General features: G+C 34.6%; 1 protein-coding gene across 1 annotated transcript; it reads left to right on the forward strand.

Annotated features, from left to right (window-relative positions):
* The first annotated feature begins 1,445 nt into the window (after positions 1-1,445).
* LOC132555068 (uncharacterized) lies at positions 1,446-9,311 on the forward strand. Its single transcript, XM_060219409.1, has 4 exons — positions 1,446-1,497; positions 6,028-7,268; positions 8,064-8,103; positions 8,929-9,311. Exons 1-4 carry the CDS (start codon positions 1,446-1,448, stop codon positions 9,309-9,311), a joined length of 1,716 nt encoding a protein of 571 aa, XP_060075392.1.
* Positions 9,312-15,518: the final 6,207 nt, after the last annotated feature.

Consider the following 15,518-nt stretch of genomic DNA (forward strand, 5'->3'; position numbering starts at 1 on the left):
ATTTATTATGTTTTGGTTGCTGAGATATTAACTTAAAACAAGATATAAATCGAAACTAGTCACATCTGAAATTTCTACAACCACTGGTGATATTTCATAAAAATTTACAAAGAGAAGTAATTCTGGTTGGAGATATTAATCAAGATATGCTAAACCTTAGTCCAAACTCTCATTTTTATAGACTTTTATTAAAATACGGACTACAAAATACTGTTACTGAACCTACCAGGATTACTCCTCAATCTTCAACTTCACTTGATATTCTTGTTACTAATAATGTTAACTTTGTTACTAATACATATGTGCTACCCCCATCTTGTAGTGACCACTCCCCAATTACTGCTAACTTAAACTTCAATTCTTTTAAGAAACTTGCTTATAGAAAAACCCTTTTATATTTCCAAAATACTAATTTTGATGGAGTAAATGAATTTCTTAGTTCTACTGAGTGGAATTTTCAGTTAGTAGGTGATATTGATGAAATGAATTATATTCTAACAAAATTTTAGCTGTTATTGACCAATTTGTACCAAACAAGACTGTAACTATTAGACCTAATGACAAAATATGGATGACTAATGGAATTAGACTGAAAATAAGACAGAGAAATCGTCAGCATTCTAAAGCTAAACAACAGAATTCCCAGGCCTCTTGGAAAAAATTTAAAGCTATTCGAAACCAGGTAATTACCTTAATTCGAGCGGCTAAAAATAAATATCTATCTAAATTACAATCTTCTCTTATTGATAAAACTATTCCTCCTGAAAAATGGTGGCGAATTGCTAAATCAGTTATGAATCTTCAAAATAAAAGCGATACTGACTCACCCCTGATAATTAATGATGATCTGAAAATTCATCCTCTAGATAAAGCTGAGTCTTTCAATGATTACTGCACATCTATTTCAGCGACAGACAAGGATGCTGATGATTTACCGCCTGACTATCCCCCACCAATTATTAACTTCTCTTCTATCGACATAAATGAACAGGACATTATTGACCAACTTCAGCTTCCAAATACTAACAAACCTGCAGGCCCTGATGCCATCCCTCCCTAATTCATAAAAGAAGTTTCTCAATCCCTTGTTAAACCTCTCTCTATCATATTTAATAAATCTATCTCTGCAAGTGTACTTCCTACCTCCTGCAAAAATGCCCATGTAACACCTGTATATAAAGGGAAAGAAGGAAAAAGTGACCCCTCAAACTATAGGCCAATCTCTGTTACTCCAATCTTCAGTAAAATCCTTGAGAAAATTGTTTTCAAATATTTGTATAACTATCTTTCAAGATACAATATTATCTCAAGAAACCTGTCACGTCGTATGTATATATTTATTGTTTGTGTATGTACGGTGTTTTCGTCGTTCCTGTCGGGCCACCGTATCTTGTGGGGTGACCAGGTGAGTGGGAATTCATGACAGATTACAGACTGTGCTCAATATGACGGTCACAACCTCAGCTTTAGAAGTACCTCAGCCAGGGTCAGTTACTAGTAAGTGACGGCACCAGGACCTTTTGACAGTAAGGTCAGCCAACTCACTAGAACGCCAGGACAGACCTTGAGGACATCACGAGCTATGTGCATCTCGTTCACTATTAAGTGACGGCACCAGGACCTTGGTACAGTTAGGTCAGCCAACTATGTGGAACACCAGGACAGGTCGCAAGCGTTGCAACTAGAGAGTCGCCGCTGTTGGGTTCTGGAAAGAGTGACATACTATATTGTTTGGAACTGCGTATTCCTAGACGAGTTTTCCTCTGTGGAAACCAGTGTTTGTAGACGTTTCCTCTGTGGGACCAGTGACTGTGATCGTCTGCATATTGGAACTTTGTAGTGTATTTCAGTATTTGTGTGAAACCGGGTGAATGAGTGTGTGTGTGTTTCGTTTGCGTTGTAAATAAATTGTTAATTGAATATTTGCATTGTTTTCTTCTCCCTGGTAACTACTCGACGCTCGTCCTACGTTACAAAACCAATCAGGTTTCTTACCAAAAGATTCTACTGTTAATCAACTTTTAATTATATATGATGAAATTATTAAACATTTGGATAAAGGTAAAGAAGCAAGAATGATATTTTGTGATATTAGCAAAGCGTTTGATAGAGTTTGGCATGATGGATTAATTTACAAATTGAAAAAAATATGGTATTAGTAATAACATGTTAAAGTGGTTTTCATCTTATTTATCTGACAGGAAACAGAGAGTGATCCTAGATGGGTACAAGTCCAACTGGAAAACATTACAGGCTGGGGTCCTTATCTGTTCTTATTATATATTAATGATATTGGTGATGATTTACTATCTAATGTGAAATTATTTGCTGATGACACATCTTTATATGGCTTAACTGAGGGTAACAGGCAAGATGCGGCTGATTTATTAAATGATGATCTCCAAAAAAATTTCTAGATGAGCCAATAGGTGGGGTATGATTTTTAATCCGGATAAGACTGAATCCCTTCTTTTTTCTAGGCGAATAGATTCTGAAATGTTGCATCCAAATCTGTATTTTAATAACTCAGTTATCAAAAATGTTACCTGTCATAAGCACCTGGGTCTAATTTTTAACAGTCATGCTAATCGGTCCAATCACATAAGCTTTATGTATGAGAAAGCTTATAAACGAATAAATATTCTTAGAATGTTAAAGTACAAAATTGACAGAAAGTCACTTGAACTAATATATATTACATTTATTCGTCCTATTTTAGAATATGCTGAAATTGTTTGGTCTAACTGCACAGAAAGGGAATGCAACATCTTAGAATCAGTTCAATTAGAGGCAATACACATTATCACTGGTTTGAGACGTGGCACCTGTCATGCTATCCTTTATAATGAGTCTAGATTAATACCATTAGCTAAACCTACATCAAAATATCCATTTTTTAAAACTATTTTAAATAACAGATGCCCTCCTCATGTAACTGATTCTATCCAGCCTTTTATCAACATTAATACTGTTCATTATCCTCTTCGACACAATAGGTTGTTTGATGTGCCACTTGCAAGAACTCGTCAATATAGCACTAGTTTCTTTCCAAAACTCATGACTGAATGGAACGACCCATCCTGTCTGTTTCCCTCATTGACATCCATTTATGCAATAAAAAAAACATTTTTGTCACAGCCTGTTATCAATCCTCTTTTACAATGCACTGATACTTTTAAATGTTACGGTAATAGAAAGGCAAACATAATCTTGTGTCAACTAAGAAACTCTGCAAGTAATCTAAATTTTGACTTATTTAATTCCCACCTTAATGACAACCCTGCCTGTACTTGTGGCCACCCAGTTGAAGATCCTACTCACTTCTTTTTCCATTGTCCCTTCTTTACTATCCAAAGACAACTCCTCCTTAATTCTCTTTCTACTCTTAGTGATTCTATACCTCTTACCACTGATACATTTCTTAAAGGATCTCATACACTTGATGCAAATATAAATAAGTCTATTCTTGATTTGGTTCAGAGATTCATAACTGATACCGGTCGCCTTTTTTAGCCTTAGTATTCTTATATTTACATTTTTTTTCTATTTTTAATTTGAATTTGTTATCTTAAGCTTGGTCCGCCTATCAATTTTTACGGACTCGGCTCAGGATTGTGGATATATGGACTGTTTGAACCTGCAGCCTGTGCCGTGATAAATTGACAAACTTTGACTCCATCTTGTTATATATAATTATATTACCTATCTAATCTTACTATTCTTTAACACTATAATTTAAATGATGATAATGCTTGCCTAACATTTATGTTAGATAATTATTCAACTGAATCTATATTCTAAATTCTTTTCCTGGAATGCTATCATTATTATTTAATATCTTAAATTTTGATTGATGCGTCTGTGTACTTGTTTAAGTTGTATGGAGAGGGCTTTCATAGGCTCTGCCTTTTGCCCAGTTCCATTTGACACCAATATCAAGACAATAAAATATTATGAAATGAAATATTTCATAAGCATCCATGGTAGACTATCTTGCTGTTCACAGCTATGTAACTACACATTGAATCTACACATGAGTTATCGCATCCGATGTTTTGGCTGGCGCACCATTGGAAGTTGAGTTCTTGTCTCCAGAACATGTGTTGATTGAGAAAATATTTGTCCTTTATCTTACCAATTACCATACCAAACTGTGGAACTCTTTCCCCATTAAATGACGAGACAATCAACATAAAAACAAAGAGCCTATCAGTAATTGTAACGTTATGCATGGTTATCCTTGTAAAACACCGACACAGCACATAGTGCCTAGGACGTAGACACAGATGATAAAAGGTGTGGAGCTGAGCAATAAGTGGTGCCTTTAACACTATTGATTTTTCGTTTTAAGTTACCATTGGGTAATTGTTTGCGGTAAACAATTTAAAATATAATAACAAGAGAGTAAAGTCTCACAACAGTTACCATCACTAGTGTGTTATCCTTTTAATTCTGGTCTGTTAAAGACCGTCCAGAGGCTTAGAGGAGTAAGTATATTTCATTTTCTTATAATTAATTGCCCTGACAATATTACATTGATTGTATATATAACTTAACGATTGCAAGACATTAATTTGTAATATACATGTACGTTTTCAGAAAAAAGCACCATACATCGGCCGATACCATATTCTTTTTTTTTCAACGATATAGATATGGTGTTACTATTTTGATGATTTGTGTTTAACTGTACATATACAGTAATAGAATATGGGGAAAAATTCCTGGACAAAGTGCCTCAAAGATTTATCTATTCGTTATACCTTTGGTCAGGATGACCTATATCCATCGTATTTAAACACATTAAACTTTTTCTCCAGTTCCACCGGTGTAAATAAGTTGTAACTTTCCAAATTGGTTTTTGGGGGTTTAGCTAAAAATTGGTAGGGATGTTAAGGAAAGGAAGCCAACAAAATGTTTTTTTATTTTAGGCCTCGTCAAAACAGCAACGGAGACCAATTTGTAGCATGATTGCGCAATTATGGTTGACTTGAACATACATAGTTTAAACTTAAGTTTCACACTTGTGATTGATCTGAAACTTGCCATGAATGACCTTGCGAGGGTGCTTCGTGTATTTTGTGGGTCGGTTCAATATTCAATATGGCCGCCATTATCGCCATCTCGAAAAACACACATTTAACCCCTCCAGTTTCTCCGATGAAAAAAAAGGGTTTGGGAATGTGGATGAAATGGACTGATCTGTATTGTTTTCATTATCGCAACTGCTGAACTGTAGAATAGTTTGAATCCTTTATAGTTTTTCATACTACCACTGTTGCTCTTTAATCATTTACAGGTCTTACATAGTCAGATGAACGTTAAAGGCCCACATACCTCATGTTTCCTGAGGCTTTTTGTAAACCGTGAAAATTTAACTATCAATAAAAACAACCTTTCCAACATGTTTTGATTTGTCATTTTCTATACATGATTTTTTTTGAAGAATTTTGATGGTGTATGAAGGGATATCAAATCCTTTATATTTTCAGCAGAGTGTCCTCAAGAATTGGGTTGGTCTATATCAAATTTAATATGACATTAACAGAATATATATATATATATATTTCCAGTTTGGTTTGGGTATTATTTTATTGATTTTTTTAACAGAGAACTTGACTGACGATGGAAATGCGACTGAGGATATTAACTTTACTGTGTGGTTGCTTGTGTTACGGTGAGTGACATAATCTAGTTGTATATGAGCAATATCTGTTCGTTAATCGCTCATGTTTTTGTGTTATTCATAATCTATCTTTTCGGAGATTTTTTTCGGCCAAACGTTTTGTAGCTTAATATGACAAGCAAAATAGTTTTTAACACCTTCGGAAAGACACTGATAAAACATCATCGTTTCCCCAGATGCATCACCTGTTTTTATCGTAGCAAATCTTAATACAATGGTCGAATTCAGCATGACGTTTGTAAGATAAGTGATTTAAATTTTGGAAACTTTTAAAAATGAAAAGAAACAGAATAATTTCTCATATATAATGATAAATAGGTTTTTCTCATTTTTTTCTGTAGGTGTCACCATGGATACAACAATAGTTTTTTCAAAGAACGATGGTAGAGATGTGGAGTTGTATGTAAATCTCGTCAATCCATCAGACAATGTGGTATTGGTGGAAATATCTGCTCCTGGCGTGCCAACATTCACAACGAGGCACCAACTAGTGGAAGCGAAAAACGTCTCTGTAACGAAAGTGACCACTACAAACTTCGAAATAGATGGAACAGGCAAAAGTGCTAAAAGTATTCTCATCCGGTCGAATGATACTGATCTTATTGTGATCGGACTTTCAGCAGCTTTAAACAGTGGCGATATGTTCTTTGCTAGGAACGCTACACAACTTGGTACAGAATATTTTATTATTACATACTGTGATATAGATCGAATTTGCCAATTTGCCATTACAGCTACCGAGGACAACACACTAATTGAAGTAACGTTTCCTGGATATTTCGTCCCTTCTGATGTATTTATTGGAACGAACTATAGCCCTGGTGAGGTCATTTCAATGACCCTAGAAAAATCACAGACTTTTCAAATCCAATCAATGTCTGATTTAAGTGGCGTAAAGATTCTGTCAACAAATGGAAAACGTTTTTCCGTTTTATCTGGTTGCGTGTTCACTAGGGTACAGAATGGTTACAATCGTGATCACTTAGCGGATATCGTACCCCCTATAGCGGCATGGGGGACTGATTATATTATCGTTCGAAGGAGGGTGACTGAGTTTGAACGCGAGTATGTAAAAATTGGTACAGCAGATGATGGCGCTAACGTTTCAATATTTGGATGTGGGTCAACTGTTTATCAGCACATTCCAGATTCTCAAACCTTCTTGTATAATTTAACGTGTCAAAGAATTCACGTACGATCGGATGTACCAGTCCTCGTTGCTCATTTTCCTGTTGCAGTCCCCAATGGTGATCCTGCGATGTTCTTCCCAACTCCAATTTCCCAGTATGTCAGTGAATATGCTGTTTACATTCCACCGGGATTCAAGAACTGTGCCTTGGCACTAGTGATGGAAACGGTTCATACTCTTACATTCGATTTAGCCAAGTTTAGCAGCCAATTTAACAACTGGAAAGAAATACAAAACTCTGTTTACTCGACAGCATGGTTAAAGAGATTACATTCCGGCGTCGTAGAAATTCATCATACGTCTCCATTTGGTGGCCACGTGATATGCGAACAGGAAATATCGATGACAGCATTAACAATTGGTCTTGGAAATGTGACTTTAAACGAACCACAGGTAAAGAGAACTCTTTCTGATCAATATATTATTCATCTTGGTTTCTTTTTATCCTCTTAAAGTTGTGATATTGCAAAAATGTGACGATTTGTATATATATATGTATGTATTAATAAAATGCTTCATTATATCTACTAACATCTGCTTATATAACGTTAGTGACCCAGTTTTTGTGTTGTCAGTGCCTAACAACTGGCTTCGCAAGGTAAAAAGAGGTTATACAACTCACTTGAAGTATTTTTCAAAAGTTAAAAACTAAATAAAACACGAGCATGAACGACAGTTAAAGAAAAATCTTCTGTAACAACAACGAGTTTTCGTGAAATGCTCCTACCATTTAAAAAAAACTAATCTATTCTGAAGTATGATTTACATTTACATATCAACAGTTGGGGCGTTATGTTACCTTTAGTGAAATATCACAAATTAGAATACAAAACTGGCAATTTAAAAAATATCATGACTTTTCGTGAATTGTAACTAGAAATGAATTTGTTATCTGTAAAGAAAACAAGGACATTAACACTCCTTCGGTAAAAGTTCACCCTGTCATTCAATCAAAACACGATATTTAAAGTGTTACAGCACCTGTGGTATAATATCATACAGCTGCTGGATTAATCAATGGATGCTTTTCGCTAGAAATTTATTTCCTACTCTGCAAGTGGTGAAATATTAGATTTAAAATTCTGTTGTACATGTATGTACATTTCGCAAAATCATGTTTGTGTTTGGATGATGAAAATTGATGATTTATCAACGAAATTATCATATATCTGTTTCCTTTTTTCCCAGTTATACTCTTCGACAACAGATACAGATGGTTCAACAACAGGTATTTATGGAATTTTTCATATATTATGTTTTTATTTTTGGCCATACATTTACCATAAGGATCTGTCTAGGGACAAAACAGACGTATAATATCAGTTTAATCCAATATTTGGTAATTCTGTATCTAACTCATTGCAAAGTGATATTCGCCCTTTCCTTTTGTACCTCTTATTCAAGTCGCCCACAGAGTTCATTGTAAATATTAAGGTTTTATATAGAGAGAACACTCAACGAGATGTTGCTGTTCATGGCATTTATTTCACTCGAGTAAGTTATTTATCAAAAGTTACAAAACACGAGCTTTAGCGAGTGTTTTTTTGTAATGCTTTCCGGAATACCTGGTCTTATTCTCATTGAGTCTCCGTTCATGTTTTGCCCTAGTTTTAGTGAATTTGAGTTTCGATTACGGTTATGTTGCCATGTTGGTATTTTCTTGATGGTTTGCATACACAAACCTTTGGTCTTCATTTGATTTTTGTGGTTTATCGACAAACATTTGACGTGCAGGATTGTGTTCATTCGCAAATAGGGTTATAATACAATTAATCGATTCCATCCATAGTTTTACGTACCATTTATTTGAAACTGATGTCCTTTGAAAGTTTATACTGTAGTAAAGCATAATGGGTTTCCCTTGAAAAATTTCATTCTACTGTTATATTTTACCGCGTGATAAATATCATTCTTGCCTTTGGAAAGGAAGCTTTACAACGGCGTTTCCAACAGAGATGGTTTCTATTCTATGTCATGTCGCATCATTGAACAAAGCAAGAGCAATTTCTTGAAAAGCAATATCTCTTTCAACAATTTGACTGTCTTCTTTCAGAGACGTTAACTCAGACGATGACAACAGAAACCTTCCCATCTACGTCTTTCCACCCAGACGTCACTTCTGCGAGAAACGTTTCATCAACCACTACTGCAGCAGTTGACGGTAAAAAAGGTTTACTAAACTGTTCCTGTTGTAAAACATTGCCGACTTCAGATCCTCCTTCTCGTGAGCAGCTGTTAGCGATGATGAACAAAATAAAAAACTCTCTTAGAGTTTCAAAGAAAGCCACATCCCATTACCTTCGTACTCTTAACAGTGCCTGGGACGAGAGGACATCCTCAGCCAGTATAGGTGCTGTAGGTATTATCGTTATTTGTGTTGTGTTTGGAAGCATCATAGCAATGGATCTAGCAACTCTTTACCAGAATCGTAGATGATGGGTGTGTTTTGCTTTTCTATATGAACACATACGCCATGTGTGGAAAATCCATAGACATTGACGACGGAAGTGATAAAACAGAAATGAAAGACAGAATGAAGCCATATTCCGCAGTTGATTTTGATATTCTAGGGTTTGTTGTCAGTGTCATGATTTCCGTGCAATATGTCGGCAACTGACACACAAACTTATGACACAGGGTTTCAGGTTGATGGAAATGATCAGGATTTTATTTGGATTTTATTCTATTCTCTTGTGCAGTATTACGTTGGGTGTGTTTGATGCTAGAATGTAAACTGTTGGTCCTCAATTGGGAACATGAACATTACTCATGTGTGTTCATGTAAATCTTTCTTTTGTTGATATTTTGTCCTGGTTTCATTGAATAGGAGTTTGGATTATGATTATGCTGACATATAAGTGTTTCCGTTTAGTTTTGTCCGAGCTTCGAACTGCTAATCAAAAACACATTTGCTCCAACCTGAGATAAAATTTGAAGCAGCTAGATGTATGTAAAATAAAACCGCATGTATATTTTTTTTTCATTTCAAAGACCATTCGCGCCGTTATAATCAATTTAAGATATTACATGATCCATATATTCAATATACAGTTTCTTAAATTTGACTTCGATTAACGTGTGTTGTCCGTAAGGCAGGAAATTATTGCTGAAAAAAGATCTGTTCTCAGTGTCTTTTTTTCCTCTTTGGTGTCTCCATGTAAACCATATTTTGTTTTACATTTTGTCCTCGATTTGTCGAAGGTGGGTTTTTTTTTATATCAAGGATCCGTTTTCCCTCAGTTTGCTATATATCGTATTTTATTCTATCGAATAACGTACATATGTGTTTTTACGGAAGGGTCGTTATTCATGAACAGAAATGTATATTTTCTTAATCCGTTCTTTCATTAAGGTATCTTGTGTATGCAAACAAGAATGAAAAGAAAAAAACCGGGAGACCCTGATCACATTGAAGTTATAAATTAATTTGCTTAAATCAACGACAGGGTAGAATACCATAAACAAGTTGTGTTTTTTCCTCTTCCTATATCATGCAAACGTTTTCGGAAAGTAATACAAGAAATCATCAACATCAGAGTCCTGGCTAAAAACTCTCAAAGGAAATCATTGCTTGCATGCGTTCATACGTAGATACGTAAATACAAAATTTTAATTCATAACAGATGTTTTTTTCGACATTTAGCATATATAATTCAAATAAACATAATTGACTTTGCTAATTAAAACCCATACAATGATTAATTTACACCGGGGTTATTAGAGAATGGTTATACCATAGAGAATCGAGGTAAGTTGCTGTCACATCTATGAATATTAAAAACGTGTTGTTATAGAATATATAATGGAACGTGATAACACGCCTTCAGCTTGAAGGCCACTTATCAATTAAGTTGTTATTGTGTCAGAGAATTGCAGAATATATTTACGTGTCAAGTTAAATTTTTTTGCACCAGGGGGACTAGACAAACCAGAATGTAATTATCTAGTATAGCTTTTGTTTATAGAATACTATGATGTGTCAAGAGACGCGCCATGTAATTAACAAAACGTGCACGTTGTTTCTGTGACCGATTTCTACCGGTTAATAGACAATGTAAGATAAAAATATGTTAAGACCACTAAACGTTGCAATATCTGTGGTAAAACATGGTCTCTGGTATAAATAATAATCAGTAATTTATTGATTAATTGAACAAATATGTCACGGTTAATTGAAAACGTATATTTTAATTTTGGTTAAAGAAGCACAGGTTCGATATCGAATGGATCAATTATATTATAGTTTCCATCGAATGAAAATAACGTTTTGTGACAATAATGCAAAATGCTGCTCTAAATTTAGTTCCTCCGGAAAAATATACGTGAAATATCTTAGTCTTAAAAGACAATGGACACGATTTGTCTTATTTTTCGCTAATGTGACATAACGGTAGTTGTAATTAATGCCGCTCCTGATTACGCCTAAATTTATACTATGTCCCCAAATATCTGGTAACTGGCCATGAATAAAACATAATCTTCCATTTTAAAATAGAATCTGTACACGTGCTGGGTTTGTTAACACCGAGCTCTGAATATCATCAATACAAGAATATTATTAACTTTATCATTATTTTTATACTGGTTGTATTGGTGTAACGAATGGTTTATTAAAGTTTACTTCAGTAAAGTTAATGTCATCATCCGTTGCATAGATCTCTATAAGAATCACACTGCACTGATAAAATTTCTGTTGGAGTGTGATTAAATTACCATTAAAACCTAAAGCTTTGTGAGAATAATATTTTCCCGTCGATTCCGAGCACCCAATTTTATACATTTTCTGCCACAGTCCTCGCCGGGAGTTCTTATACAAATCGAAACGTTCATTCCGTTTGGATGCTTAATATAAAGAGCTATATAGATATAATTTTTTCTATTCTGTATGGATCATTCTCTTGCGTGACGCCTTCCCGAAATGGACCATTAAAACGTAGCCATTCTCTCTTACTTTTAGAGCGGATGAACAAGTGAACACTTAAATCATGTGTTCAATAAGGTTTACTGCTTTCTTCCCATATCATCCCTAATTAGGGAATGATCATTAGTAGTTTAATATCATGTTTATGTTAAAGTTCATATATTATCAGAGTCAAATTTAGACGATGTTCTCCTACAGCATCATCGTCATATAAAAATAACAGTAAATTACTTTTGTTGTAAATGAAAAGCAAATCTTTATTTAGAGTGGGCCTGGAATGTTAACACAGCATTCAATAATTGAGTGGTCGGACAGCTCACTTCCGGTTCCGGTGGTATAACGGTTTACGTCATGAGGTGGTGATCGATTTTGATGACTCAATATTGCAATACGATGACTTACTAAAATTCTTTACAATTCCACTTGGAGAAAGTAATTCAGTTACCTACAAAAATATGAAAAACACATTCTTATATTGATATCTCTGTGTGAATAATCCCTCAAATGTAGCTTAAAAGTACTGAAATAACAGCACCATTTCTCAGTTTAAAGAGCCAAGATGGGATCTAATACTTGGTGGATTGGGAAAATACTATAGAACAAGAGAATAATATTGATGAAATTAATAAAAAATCATTGATAAAATGAAGAATTTACCATAGCCACACACCATCCAAAGCTACTAGAATCCGCCCGAATGAAAAGCTTCGGATAGCAAATTCAATAAGATCTAATCTGAGGGAAACATAAGTTGTATAAAATAGCTGGAAATGCTGGTAAGGATAGACTGGCTTAATCATAAGTGAACGTAATGAACTACAGAATATAATTTTCTCTTACCCCGGACAGGGATATCCACAGTTTTTACCGGTGTGAGATTTTGCTTTCTCCCACCTCTGCCCATGTAGGATAGACATGTCCCATGTGGAACGCCCATGGAGGATAAATCTATCCCACATGACTGCACTCGGTGACCTCAGTCGGCTATCACAACTTACTCAAACCGACGAGTGGATGCTTTGTTTGCAGGTTCCGTAATGCGCGACTGTAACATCACGGGTAACATTAACTATATCAATCCTTGTCCAGTTAACACAAATAAACGTCGGAGGATCATCTATGACTCTGATTCTGAATGAACACACGCGTGACACTCACACCATTGCAATTTTTCGCGCGCATAAACAATTGACGTCATTATTAACTGGGAAATCCCCTTTTTGTCCATGACATCGCGGCAAGCCTACCCTACCTTAATAAATGATACAGAGTTAAATGTTGTTTAATACAAGTATTTCCATGTATCTATCTCTAATTAAAATATTTAATTTCAAAAAAATTAATAATTCTAATGGTTATTCATATTGCGTTTGTAGTCTGTCATTCTGCTCTCGCGGAAGAATGTGGAATTTTGGAAACGTGAATGGTGATATTCATGCGCCATTCAGACACTTGTACCGTGGGATTTTTTTTTACGTCGTGGCAGAATTAATGGGGTGAGAGAAAATTAATCATTCCCTACCCTCAGAGGATGTGACAGAGAAATCTCCAACCCTCGGGGTGATTTTTTTGTAGTCTAACCCTCGGCAGAGCCTCGGTTATACAACAACAAAAATCACCCCTCGGGTTGGAGATTTCTCTATCACACCCTCAGGGTAGGGGAAGATTCTGTTATTGTAAAATAACGATTTAATAATATGTGTTGATTTTGTGTATATATTGAAGTCATCTCATTCATACTTTCACATTAAAATTGTTTTTTTATTATTAATATTATGCCTTTTTATGTTTTACTGTACCGTTAATGGAAATTATATTTTGTGCGGGATATCACAATTAAGTGTGACGCGGTTGAGACGGCCTCGTCACCATATTCATACGTTAACTACAAGTTTTTGTTTACTCGGCAAGCCTCGTGTTTGACAACTTAATAATCCCCCTCGGGTTGAGATCCCCCTGTCTCACCCCAAAGGGAATGAAATATTCTATTAATCCATCCTCTTGACAAAGCCGAAGCTCTCAATATTACTTGTTACTTCCTTATCTATCTCTGTAGATGATTTTTTTAACTGGATTTACCTCCCCTTAGTTGTCTTTATATTAACGATATATATATGTAATACAGAAAATTGTCAAAAGATCAAATTAAAATCATCAATGACCTATAATAGTCCAAAACTGTTATCTTCTCTTAACCTACCATTAAAGACACTTTTCCATAAATCCATTTTTCCTAATATACAACCAATTTAAAGGAAATCGTGAAACGTTAAATATATATAGTGAGAAAAGTGAGGAATTGATAATCCTATAGATCATAGGCCTATTGCCATTACCTCTCCTTTTTTATCAAACTGCTAGAAAAGGTCAGGGTATCACCGCAATGATTCCGCTGTTAAACATTTATTTTCTCTTGAATTCTACTGAGTCAGCAATAACCTCATCTATCACCTGAAAAAATGAATTTATATTGTCTTATGTTGATAAGTGCATTGCTGCTTCTAATAGATTATGACTGTTAGCTACTCAACTATACTTTTGCTGTACATTTGATCACTAAATGTTTGTAAATTGAATTCTTTATTTACTCATCTGTGGTTGCTCTAGTGTTGATATACTCTTAGAATTGATATATTCAGTATTGTAATGAATTCAAATTTGTTATTACTAATAATTACTGTGTCTTTGTATATCTATAGGTTATGAGACTAAAGAAGTGTTTACAAGTGAGTGTATGATAATGTGATATATGTAATATGTGAAATTTCATAACTAAATAATAAAATGCACCTTTATGATGTATACTTTTGCCACCTATGAAAAATACTTATATGATAGACTATTCCTGTAATCCAAGTGTTTATATAATAAAATTTCTTGAAATGAGTAGTAAAAATTCAACATTATTTTTCACACTTCCATATTTAATGGTTAGACTGACATCATGAGAAATTTAATACCCAATATATATAGGCCCTACATTTAGGTAAAGAATACTTTGGTTAATGAAAAAAGTGTTGTTTTATCAGTTATACTAGTTCATGTTTTGGTGGTAAGTACATTTACACTACATATTTACTCATAGAACACAGATTTTTTTCTAATGAATAATCAAGAATTCGAAATAAGTAAATAGTCTAAGATGTTTCTTTGAATAGATATCTATGTGTGTGTATATATATATATATCTCCACGGCCTTTCCAACGTTAAGTTGATCATATTTTTGTTACCAATATAATTATTCATCTTCTTGAAAAAGCTGGATCTCTCAATATTACTTGTTTCCCAAGTTCGTAATCCACTCAGTGTCAGTCCATCAGTGGTGACGTGTGCACTCAGGCGTCACGGCCTTACCAGGGGTATTTACTTGAGTGTAGTCACTCTCGCTCCACGACACCCGTGGAGAACGGACGTTACATCTCACAGGTACTCTTGCCAAATTTTATTAGAGCCACGTAACTATGTGATTTTTGTCGGCCAAGAGTGTGCGCTATTGTCAATATTTTACTTATTATCGTGTACATCCAGTAATTCATTATTAAATCAATATTAACGCTACCTTTTAGTGTTTGTTAGTAATATAGCCCGGCATTACAATACTAATTCACATACTCTCACCGTATATATTGATTTTATAGTATCACGTGATACAACTATCACCGTATATATTGATTTTATAGTATCACGTGATACAACTTTCACCGTATATATTGATTTTGTA

Source organism: Ylistrum balloti, unplaced genomic scaffold (genome assembly GCF_031769215.1).
Source record: "Ylistrum balloti isolate Yb309-2 unplaced genomic scaffold, AGI_CSIRO_Ybal_v1 Utg370452, whole genome shotgun sequence".
NCBI classification, from domain to species: Eukaryota; Metazoa; Mollusca; class Bivalvia; order Pectinida; family Pectinidae; genus Ylistrum; species Ylistrum balloti.

Bases quoted from the DNA above. Each gene is read 5' to 3' on its own strand.
- LOC132555068 (XM_060219409.1), top strand. From the start codon at position 1,446: ATGACGGTCACAACCTCAGCTTTAGAAGTACCTCAGCCAGGGTCAGTT. The intron at 7,269-8,063 runs GTAAAGAGAACT...CTTTTTTCCCAG, and splicing joins TGACTTTAAACGAACCACAG to TTATACTCTTCGACAACAGA. The intron at 8,104-8,928 runs GTATTTATGGAA...GTCTTCTTTCAG, and splicing joins TACAGATGGTTCAACAACAG to AGACGTTAACTCAGACGATG.